This window comes from Pelobates fuscus, chromosome 1 (genome assembly GCF_036172605.1).
Source record: "Pelobates fuscus isolate aPelFus1 chromosome 1, aPelFus1.pri, whole genome shotgun sequence".
NCBI lineage: Eukaryota > Metazoa > Chordata > Amphibia > Anura > Pelobatidae > Pelobates > Pelobates fuscus.
The window spans coordinates 472585669-472596755 of NC_086317.1; the positions used below are offsets into that span (position 1 = coordinate 472585669).

The window sequence follows — 11087 nt, forward strand, 5'->3', positions numbered from 1 at the left end:
AATTTGGCTTATCCTGCTTTTTATATTATAATTCATTTCTACGTTGGATTCTGATCTTTATCAATTTCATGGTAATTTTCTAACATTGATATTTTCGGATGCATCCATATACATCTTTAATGCCCTCGTGACAGGTAATACCTCCTCCTATCAAATATGTGTCTATGTTAATATTCATATTCTCCACTCCTTGGAGTTCATTAAAGCTGTCTCTGTAGAACCTTAGACAAACACATAGATGGGTAAACGGACACCGTCTTACGTGTCACAGAGGTTTGTGACTATACATAGATCATTGATGGAGTACATACCAAGTCTCTACAAGTATCTGGACTTTCTTGCCAGTAAAGGTGTGCTCTTTACTATATAATCTTGCTCCTTATTTAATGCTGGAGAGTTTTGGAGCTTCATTCAAAAAAAATGGCTATTTCGGCATGTTGAGTTTAGACTCCTCCCTCCCCCTTTTTTGAAGTAGACTTGTCTCCGGCGCCTGCCCATTAGACGGATTACGTAATTTTTCCCTTCGAGCTTACTCTGCCTACGTAATTGCGAGGACATCTCTGATTGGTTCATCACTTTTCAAATATCAGGCTTTCCATGGATGCCGTTCAGCTCTTAAGAAAGGCGGTTCTTTTTTTGTTGAAACACGCGTTGGGCTGCCGATGTACATACTTTTATTTTAATAGTTACACTTAGGATTGGTATTTTGATTTTTGCTTTACTTGGACTTGGCGATTTCTAAGTTTAGGGGGGCTGCCTCGAAGCAGTAGGGGGGAGGCATAGTCAGCAATAGGGGTCTCGTTGAGCACTTCACCCACTCTATATTTGGCTGTACGCTCTCCTCCCAGTCTACTTTACCCCCTAAGCTTATTAGGGCTGTGTTTCTATTTACTGACACGTTCCTATATATCTAATTAACAGCCTTTTGCGTTCTCTATCTGCCCATGTCCAATGGCTACCTATTATTATTAGGATATGACTCTTTATATGTATATTCAACTTACTCAATCCTTTGACTCATATATTTAACTTCTAATTCAATATATCCTACTATATCTACTTTTATCCCCATTCAAAGGGACATTATTGACAGCTATTCGCTATATTGTATCTATGTAGGTGGAAATTGTCTCTCTGGAGTTTACTTATATTGAGTTACAACTCATTTATTTTGTTTATATCTAGTAGCCTCTTAAACTTCCACCAAGTGTCCATTCCTTTTACATTTCCTACTTCGTATTTCACTTTCACCTGTGTATATTTATGCAGTTCTGTATGTGCTTGTTTCTAATAAAAGGTTATTACCCTATATTGTATTTTAATTGGAGGCAGTTTTTGTGGGGTTGAATTTCCTCCTTAACTTTAGGAGTAACCCAACCTCATTAGTTCATAAAAATTTAAAAAAATCTGTATTGCAATAAGTGAAAGGTATAATCTGCTAAATTTGACATATTTGGAACCAAAGTTCCAAATATATTGCCACGTTTCACGTTACTTTTAGTCTTTAATTACTAGCTTTCAGACTACTGCATGCCATGGGAAATAATAAATATTTAAATTACTCTTAGAAGACAATATGTTGGTAGACATTGCCTTTTGCATGTGCTTCAAACGTTGGCATGAAAACTATGAAAATGTCAGCCTGTTAAATTAGCTTCAATGACCAAGCATTCACAGGCAAGCCAGAAAATCCAAGCATTGATCAGTCAGCTAAACAAAGTCTTAAAGTGGCTCTGACACCAAAAACTTCCCTTTCTACTATCGTTTCCTCTTCTCTTCCACAATCTGATCTTATTTTCTCATCTTTTTCTCTTTACAACATTGTCCTAGGCTTGACAAACAGGTGGAGATTAAGTAATTTCCACTTCCTCTGTCACAGAACATTTTCTCACAATGCTCACCTCTCTGTCCTGTCCTCTGTTGTCTCCTAAGATCTATGTGCGTCATCTCTACTGATAAATGAATGCCCATTCCCACTATCCTGCGAGTAGAGGCATGTCTACTAGACAACGAGCAGCCAACTATTGCTGCCCAGTCGCTAATCCAACAACAGGTGACGTACCCCCATACCTAAGAAAGTAATTAACTGGGTTGGAACAGAGTCTCCCTGTGGGCTAATGGACTAAAAAATAATTAAATAAATTCATTTTAAAAAGGGGGTGGGGAGGAAAGTGAACTGAAAAAAAGCAACAACAAAAACACAAGGCAGGAGGGTAGGATTATGGGAAGGGAACCTAAAAACTAAATATAAAATTTAATAGTTTTACACAGCCAGTTAGTTATTTTATTAGGTGCACCAATAGCTGCAAAGTCTCTTGTCTTTTTTTAAAGCAGCGAGCAGCCACTGGCCAATCAACACAAGAGCTTGAGACAAGCATACAAAATTGATATAGTTTTTAGATTATGGCCTAATAATAAACCTATATTTTTTTGCAAGATGTTTTTTTTTTGCATACTACATTTTGTGGCATACTGCACTTTAAATCCAGCTCCTGCTTTTATAAGGCGTTAAAAAATAAAAGCAATGTAATCAATGTGCAGCAGGTAATAATGATCAATTCTCACCTGCAGCTCTCCTAGTTTCTCAGACGTTGGTGACACAATAGTAAAGAAGCCTCTGATTGGTTGGGATGGGGAAAGCCGAGAAATCCCATTTATTTGAACGCGGCCAATTGGAAGATGACCCAGTTTGGTCATTATATCGAGTACCATGGAGCCCATATCTGCAGAGATAGGGAGAGGGTCAGTCACATTCACTGGATATTACAGCCTTTTAGAATAGAAGAAATCATTAGAATAACGCAAATAGGAAAAGGAAAAAAAATACATAGAAAACACAATGGTTTTTAATGGCTCAGCTATTAATTCGATTTAGAGAGCGGTGTTAATGGGCTAAAATAACTCATTTATCTCAAATTCATTTATAATCAAAGTTTGGCTAGATTTGACTCAATTTTGCAATTTGGATTTAACTCCCTAAAACTGGAGATCAGAGGAAATCCTTGATAGAATCGTACATAGGCCACAGCTACATTTTATTCCAAATATAAACTGTCCAATCACTCATTAAATGAGTACTTTCACGATATTAACTGGGATACACAGTGTCTACTGTACATATCATTAAGGGAGATGTTTGAGCATTGATCTTAACCAAGCATTAAATGTGGGATATCCCCATGGCTCTGAGATAAGACTGTATGCAACTGTTTCAGTACTTCACCTGTCAGATAGGAGCTAAACTGTTTGGGACCACAGCGAACAGCATAACGAGTAGTGGTTTTAACAGCTTTATGTTCCGTCTGGGAGTTGACTCTTGGTCTGAAGATGGTGCCATTTGAGGTCTCCCCCCACCAGCGAAGTCTCACGAGCACTGAAGAAGGGGGATTGAGTACAGTCCAGAGGACTTTACTGACTGTCACAATTAGGAAACATCGCAGCTGGCCTTCTACCAGAGGAGGAAGACTTGTGGAAGGAGAAATGTCAGTGGCTCCTGCAAGAATGAAATACATACCAAACCGTTAGCCAAACCTGTAGGAGATTTGCAAGGATTATCAATGGTGGAAGACAAGAGTTACAGCTTCACCTAACAGGGTTATTTACTAACCTAAGAATTAAAAGTGAATTCCTAATTTTAAGTGGATCTAACCCCCCTCCCTCCCCCACAAAATAGTATTTAATTTAGACAGAATTATTATAAAATACTCCTACTGACTGTGAAGGAATTTCACTGAAAAAGTATGGACTTTTTTGCCTCTGAGTATTTCCTACACCTGACACTTCTAGACACTGGGCAGAGCTACTGGTGTCTAGAAGTATCAATCCCCACAGCTCTCACCAGTGAAGGCTGCAGGTAATTGGCTTTTTTTTATGGAGGATCCCACAGTCTCAAAGAATCCTCGGATCCTCCATAGACCTCAATGCTGTTCTCTCTCACATGTTCAAGAATAAAGCAGTGACGTTGGCACCTGGCATTGAAGCGCCAGGAGCTGAAAAGGACCTGCCAGAAGAAGATGGCAGCGCCTGTGAGGGAAAGATTCAAGTAAGCAGAACTAACCTTCCCCTTCTGACCAGCAGCGGCAATATCACCATCTGCAGAGTCCTCAGACAGTGGAAGTGCCCCTTTAAGATCAAAATAGCTGAACTTGAAAAATTATCTAAGTCAGCTATGCTTTCAGATTGGCTACTTGGCCTTAAATTTTAAATTCACTTCGAACTCTATTAATGACTAACTCATATTGCAAGTATTCTGCAGCTATTATCAACAAATGTGAGGAAGACAGGTCCATTTAGATGCAGAATATAACTTTATCAGTACTTTATCCAAACAAAATTATCAGAAGAGGATATGTACGTTAATATTTCCATTTACTAAAGATTGTATCTGCTTCCAGTGAAGTCTGGAAAGTATCAATGTGCTTTGCATTGTGGGATGCCATCCTCTCCCCCAGCTCCTCACTCTCTGTCTCCATCCTCTCCCCCAGCTACTCACTCTCTGTCTCCGACCTCTCCCCAGCTCCTCACTCTCTGTCTCCATCCTCTCCCCAGCTCCTCACTCTCTGTCTCCATCCTCTCCCCCAGCTCCTCACTCTCTGTCTCCATCCTCTCCCCCAGCTCCTCACTCTCTGTCTCCATCCTCTCCCCCAGCTCCTCACTCTCTGTCTCCATCCTCTCCCCCAGCTCCTCACTCTCTGTCTCCATCCTCTCCCCCAGCTCCTCACTCTCTGTCTCCATCCTCTCCCCCAGCTCCTCACTCTCTGTCTCCATCCTCTCCCCCAGCTCCTCACTCTCTGTCTCCATCCTCTCCCCCAGCTCCTCACTCTCTGTCTCCATCCTCTCCCCCAGCGCCTCACTCTCTGTCTCCATCCTCTCCCCCAGCGCCTCACTCTCTGTCTCCATCCTCTCCCCCAGCGCCTCACTCTCTGTCTCCATCCTCTCCCCCAGCGCCTCACTCTCTGTCTCCATCCTCTCCCCCAGCGCCTCACTCTCTGTCTCCATCCTCTCCCCCAGCGCCTCACTCTCTGTCTCCATCCTCTCCCCCAGCTCCTCACTCTCTGTCTCCATCCTCTCCCCCAGCTCCTCACTCTCTGTCTCCATCCTCTCCCCCAGCTCCTCACTCTCTGTCTCCATCCTCTCCCCCAGCTCCTCACTCTCTGTCTCCATCCTCTCCCCCAGCTCCTCACTCTCTGTCTCCATCCTCTCCCCCAGCTCCTCACTCTCTGTCTCCATCCTCTCCCCCAGCTCCTCACTCTCTGTCTCCATCCTCTCCCCCAGCTCCTCACTCTCTGTCTCCATCCTCTCCCCCAGCTCCTCACTCTCTGTCTCCATCCTCTCCCCCAGCTCCTCACTCTCTGTCTCCATCCTCTCCCCCAGCTCCTCACTCTCTGTCTCCATCCTCTCCCCCAGCTCCTCACTCTCTGTCTCCATCCTCTCCCCCAGCTCCTCACTCTCTGTCTCCATCCTCTCCCCCAGCTCCTCACTCTCTGTCTCCATCCTCTCCCCCAGCTCCTCACTCTCTGTCTCCATCCTCTCCCCCAGCTCCTCACTCTCTGTCTCCATCCTCTCCCCCAGCTCCTCACTCTCTGTCTCCATCCTCTCCCCCAGCTCCTCACTCTCTGTCTCCATCCTCTCCCCCAGCTCCTCACTCTCTGTCTCCATCCTCTCCCCCAGCTCCTCACTCTCTGTCTCCATCCTCTCCCCCAGCTCCTCACTCTCTGTCTCCATCCTCTCCCCCAGCTCCTCACTCTCTGTCTCCATCCTCTCCCCCAGCTCCTCACTCTCTGTCTCCATCCTCTCCCCCAGCTCCTCACTCTCTGTCTCCATCCTCTCCCCCAGCGCCTCACTCTCTGTCTCCATCCTCTCCCCAGCTCCTCACTCTCTGTCTCCATCCTCTCCCCAGCTCCTCACTCTCTGTCTCCATCCTCTCCCCAGCTCCTCACTCTCTGTCTCCATCCTCTCCCCCAGCTCCTCACTCTCTGTCTCCATCCTCTCCCCCAGCTCCTCACTCTCTGTCTCCATCCTCTCCCCAGCTCCTCACTCTCTGTCTCCATCCTCTCCCCCAGCTCCTCACTCTCTGTCTCCATCCTCTCCCCAGCTCCTCACTCTCTGTCTCCATCCTCTCCCCCAGCTCCTCACTCTCTGTCTCCATCCTCTCCCCCAGCTCCTCACTCTCTGTCTCCATCCTCTCCCCCGGCTCCTCACTCTCTGTCTCCATCCTCTCCCCAGCTCCTCACTCTCTGTATCCGCCATGATTGTGTCGGTGTGCTGTACCTGGTTTGTGCCGGGCCCCCGGCTTGCTGGTCTTGTTTCTCCGGTTCTTCATGCTGTCCCGCTATCTGCTCTCCCTCCCGGTCATTCCAGTCTATCTGCGGCCGCCATACGTAAGCTTCTCTCCGGTATCCAAGCAACGCACCACTTCCGGCCGCCGCAGCCAATCAGATGCCGGGAATGTGGGGGCGTCGGCCTATGGGAGAGCGCTGTGTGGAAGTGACCGTTGGCAGGAGTTCTACGCACTCGAGTCCCGCACTGGGGGGATCACTGGGGCCTGGCTCCAACCTGGTGTCTGGCTCCATCCCTCTCCAATCTCCACTGTATTCAATAAACTGCGAAATAAACATACGGGAAATACGACGCTCACTGCCGGCAGCGTTATTCACTAAAGTGAGAATTCAGGGTGAAATTTCCATTTAAGGCCAAAATAGCTGAACTTCAAAAATTCTGAAAGTCAATTATTTGAAATTCACTTTTATTTCTCACTTTAGTAAAAACAAACCTGCTTGAGAATGTTTCTAATTCGGCGAATCTGACCATAAATATGAAAATCACTTTGATTTCACTTTAGTAAATAACCCTGTTGGGGAATGATTGCTCCAATTTGCTGGATCCATTTTGAGTTCTTTCGTTGTTATTATTATTATTATTATTATTATTATTACAGGTAATTATAAAGCACCAACAGACAGTTGAGTGAATTGTCAAACATTATGGTAAATATCCTCAGTAAGCCTGGCTGGTATAGGAGCGGTGAATGGAGAGATAGCTCTGTGAAGATAGGGGTAGGAGGATAGGAGGCACCAGCTGCAGACAGGATTACTAGGAGCAGAAGAAGTAACACCATTGTGGGAAGTAGGACGGGGAAAATATGCATTGTACCTGGGCTGAAAAGGTTGTAAATAGAGTTTATATACTCACAGGCTTATTCAAGGGTTATTCACTAAACTCTGCATTGTAGCGGTTGCATACCTTCCAACAGTGGCGGGACTAATGCACAGAGGGCCCCCGGTGCAAGGAATTATTTTGGAGCTCCCCTAGCACACACACATATTAAAACATATACCTACACAGGCACATACACATACACATACTGATACACATACAAACATATATATACCTACACACACAAACAGATACACACATACCTTCATACACACACTGGCACACATACACACTCATACCTACACACTGGCACAAACACATACCTACAGATACACACACTGGCACACGGACACTCACAGAGACACACACACAGATACACACACATATACACAGTGACACACATACCTACACACACACAAAAAATTTAATTTACGTAATATTAACCACCCCCCTGCTTCCATGCCTTTTAATTGCAGGGAGGTTACTTTCGAGAGCTGGCTGCTGCTGCTGGTAGTCTGAGACTCTCTGTCTTCAGTGCTCCTTCCTCTATACCTCCTCTGTATTCTCCCAGCCTGTGCGGTCTGTAGGCTGGGAGGAAATGACAGATAGTCACTTCCTCCCAGCACTCTCTGCAAACCTAAAAATGCTGCCAAAGGGCCACAGCACTCGACCGGGCACACGATGAGACTTCCTGGGGGGATTCCTCTCAACATTGTCAATACTACAAGGGCCTGGTCAGGCTCTTAAAGGGCCCTGGCACCTGACCGAGCCCCTGTTTACAAGTAATACCCATCGGGTGGCCCCCAAGGTGTGCGGGCCCCGTTGCAGCCGGCAAAATGTTCTGCCACTGCCTCCCAGCATTGGATTTCCGAGAAACAGGATTCTAGTTGGAAGGGTGTAAAGGTGGACCGTCCAGATAGGGGGTGGATTTCTGGCAGGTCAGTCGGGCATGAATGCACGCACTGCATGCAAGCCTACTGAGAAAGAAACCACACCGTGAGTGGTAAAATCGCAAATAAGTTAATAAATAAACCACGCTGACAATCCCAACAAAATTGTGTAGTTAGTGTTTTAAGAGGTATACATATAGTGTAAGACCCCTCTTAGTGGAAAATACCAAACATAGAAACATGTACAAATAAAATGGATCTAGAAGAATTCAAAGAGGAACCAATTATTGCTGTAATTTTAAATCTTTACAATCTTTAATTGCTTAAAATTTTTCACACGACCATATTCTGTAACGCAGATTCAACTCAACAGAAGACAACACAGAGGGGAGATACGTCTACCGGACCTTAGAATGGCCGGACTCAACGTATATGAGAGGAGTACAGAGTCAGGAGCGATCCGAGGTCAAGGGCACAAAGAGACAGCGTAAACTAAGACTAGCCGGGGTCTGGTACACAGTAAACAGCAAGCCGGCAAACAGAACAGATAAGGATAAAGAGATAACGTAGTCAGAAACAAAGCCAAGGTCAAGTACGAAGGAACACAACTGAACACAACAAGCGCTAAAGGGAACTGAAACAGAAACCACGATAGGGCAAGGAACTAAGGGAAAAAGGTGAGTATATATACCTTAACATCTATTTTGATTGGCCCCTGTCATATCCACGCGCAGCAGCAGGACCGCGCGCGGCTTGAACAGAGGACCCTGGCCGGCCCCTGGAAAGGGTAAGTACCGCTACAGTAACCCCCCTGAGGACACGCCCTCTGGGCGGGGAGGACCAGGCCTGGCAGGAAAACGAGAATGGAAGGAACGTACAAGGCGAGGAACGTGAACAGCGTCAGCGGAAATCCAACTGTTCTCCTCAGGCCCATAGCCCTTCCAATGCACCAGGTATTGAAGTCGACCTCTAAGGAAACGAGAGTCAAGAACAGCAGAAACTTCAAACTCCTCATGACCCTCCACAGAGACAGGAGGGGGAGGAGGAGTATGCCGGGTATAGCGGTTGCGTACGTAAGGCTTCAACAACGAGGTGTGAAAGACATTAGGAATACGCAGATTCTTAGGAAGACCCAAGGCATACGAAACAGGATTAACTTTATGCAAAATACGATAAGGACCAATAAAGCGGGGGGCCAATTTCATAGAAGGCACCCGGAGGTGAATATTTCGCATGGAAAGCAAAACTCTGTCCCCCACGACATAAGAAGGAGCCGCCCTGCGACGCTTGTCAGCCTGCACCTTCTGGCGAGCAGCGGAATCCACCAAAGAACGCTGAACCTGCTCCCAAGTATTATGCAAACCAGCCAAATGCTCATCTAGAACTGGCATGCCCTGTGAGGAGAAAGCAGCCGGAAGAACAACGGGATGCTGGCCATAGACAACGTAAAAAGGACTTTTGCCGGAAGAATCATGAGTAGCGTTATTCCGAGCAAACTCAGCCCAAGGAAGAAGGTCAGCCCAATTGTTCTGATGGTGGGATACGAAACAACGAAGGTACTGCTCCAGAGATTGATTGGCATGTTCAGCAGCTCCATTAGACTGGGGGTGGTAAGCAGAAGAAAATGAGAGAGAAATACCCATTTCCGAACAAAAGGCTTTCCAGAACCTGGAAATAAGTTGGCTACCCCTATCGGACACAATAGATACGGGAATGCCATGCAACCGAAACACCTCTCTAGCGAAGATAAATGCCAGTTCCCTAGACGTGGGCAGCTTGCGAAGAGACACAAAGTGAGCCATCTTGGAAAACTGATCTACTATCATTAGGATAACTGTGTTACCATTCAAAGGGGGTAATTCAACAATAAAATCCATTGACAGGTTAGACCAAGGTCTCTCGGGAACGGGTAACGGATGCAACAGACCACAAGGAACTCTACGAGAAGATTTCATACAGGCACAAGTAGTACAAGCACCTATATAGTCGGTGACATCCTTGCGTAAGGAATCCCACCAAAAATACCGAGAAACAGCTGACACCGTTTTGGAAATACCAGGATGTCCAGCAGTCTTAGTGTCATGATACAACGACAGAATATCCCGTCTCTCGGGAACATCAACGAACAGTTTATCATTAGGCCTGTTGCTAGGTGCCATGCTTTGTTTTTCACTTGTATGGCCTGCAAGAGGGACGAGGAAATAGACAAAATAGTAGTAGCTATTATCCTGTCTGGGGGAATGACAGGAGTAACATCAATCTCCTGTTTGTCAGCAGTTTCGAACTGTCTGGACAGAGCATCTGCTTTAGTGTTGCGATCACCTGGCCTATAGGTGATAATATAATTGAAATGAGACAAAAACAGTGACCACCTAGCCTGCCTAGAAGACAATCTTTTAGCCTCACTAAGGTAGGATAGGTTCTTGTGATCTGTAAATATGAGGATGGGATCCTTAGTTCCTTCTAACAAATGTCTCCATTCCTTAAGTGCTAAAATAATAGCAAGGAGTTCGCGATTACCCACATCATAATTCTTTTCTGCTTTGGACATTTGTTTGGAAAAGAAGCCACAAGGATGCAATGGCTTGTCAGGCGACTCTCTTTGGGATAAGGCAGCACCTACCCTGATATCGGAAGCATCAACTTCAAGCATATAGGGCAGTGAGGGGACAGGATGCTGTAAAATAGGTGCAGAGGCGAACATAGTTTTAAGAAATTCAAAAGCCTGAAGTGCCTCGGGAGACCAGACACGAGTATTGCCATCCTTTTTTGTCATACGGGTGCTAGGCGCTGCAATAGAGGAAAAACCTTTAATAAAGCGTCTATAATAGTTAGAGAAACCAAGAAAACGCTGAATGGCTTTCAAACCTTGTGGTAGAGGCCATTCTATGACAGCAGAAAGCTTCTGGGGATCCATACGAAAACCTTTAGCGGAAATCAAATACCCCAAAAACTGGACTTCGGATTGGTCAAATGGACATTTTTCCAGTTTACAATAAAGACCATTAGCAAGAAGGGTCTTCAGAACTGTTGTAACATGTC

General features: G+C 45.5%; 1 protein-coding gene across 1 annotated transcript in view; it reads right to left on the bottom strand.

Annotated features, from left to right (window-relative positions):
- The window catches only part of C2CD3 (C2 domain containing 3 centriole elongation regulator), a 72272-nt gene extending 65918 nt beyond the window's left edge, over positions 1-6354 (bottom strand). The window contains exons 1-3 of the mRNA XM_063440822.1: positions 6271-6354; positions 3224-3493; positions 2566-2723 (exon numbers count right to left, since the gene is read on the bottom strand). Coding sequence (XP_063296892.1) covers positions 2566-2723; positions 3224-3493; positions 6271-6322 — 480 coding nt within the window. The 5' untranslated portion in view covers positions 6323-6354. The remainder of the gene's footprint in view (positions 1-2565; positions 2724-3223; positions 3494-6270) is intronic.
- Positions 6355-11087: the final 4733 nt, after the last annotated feature.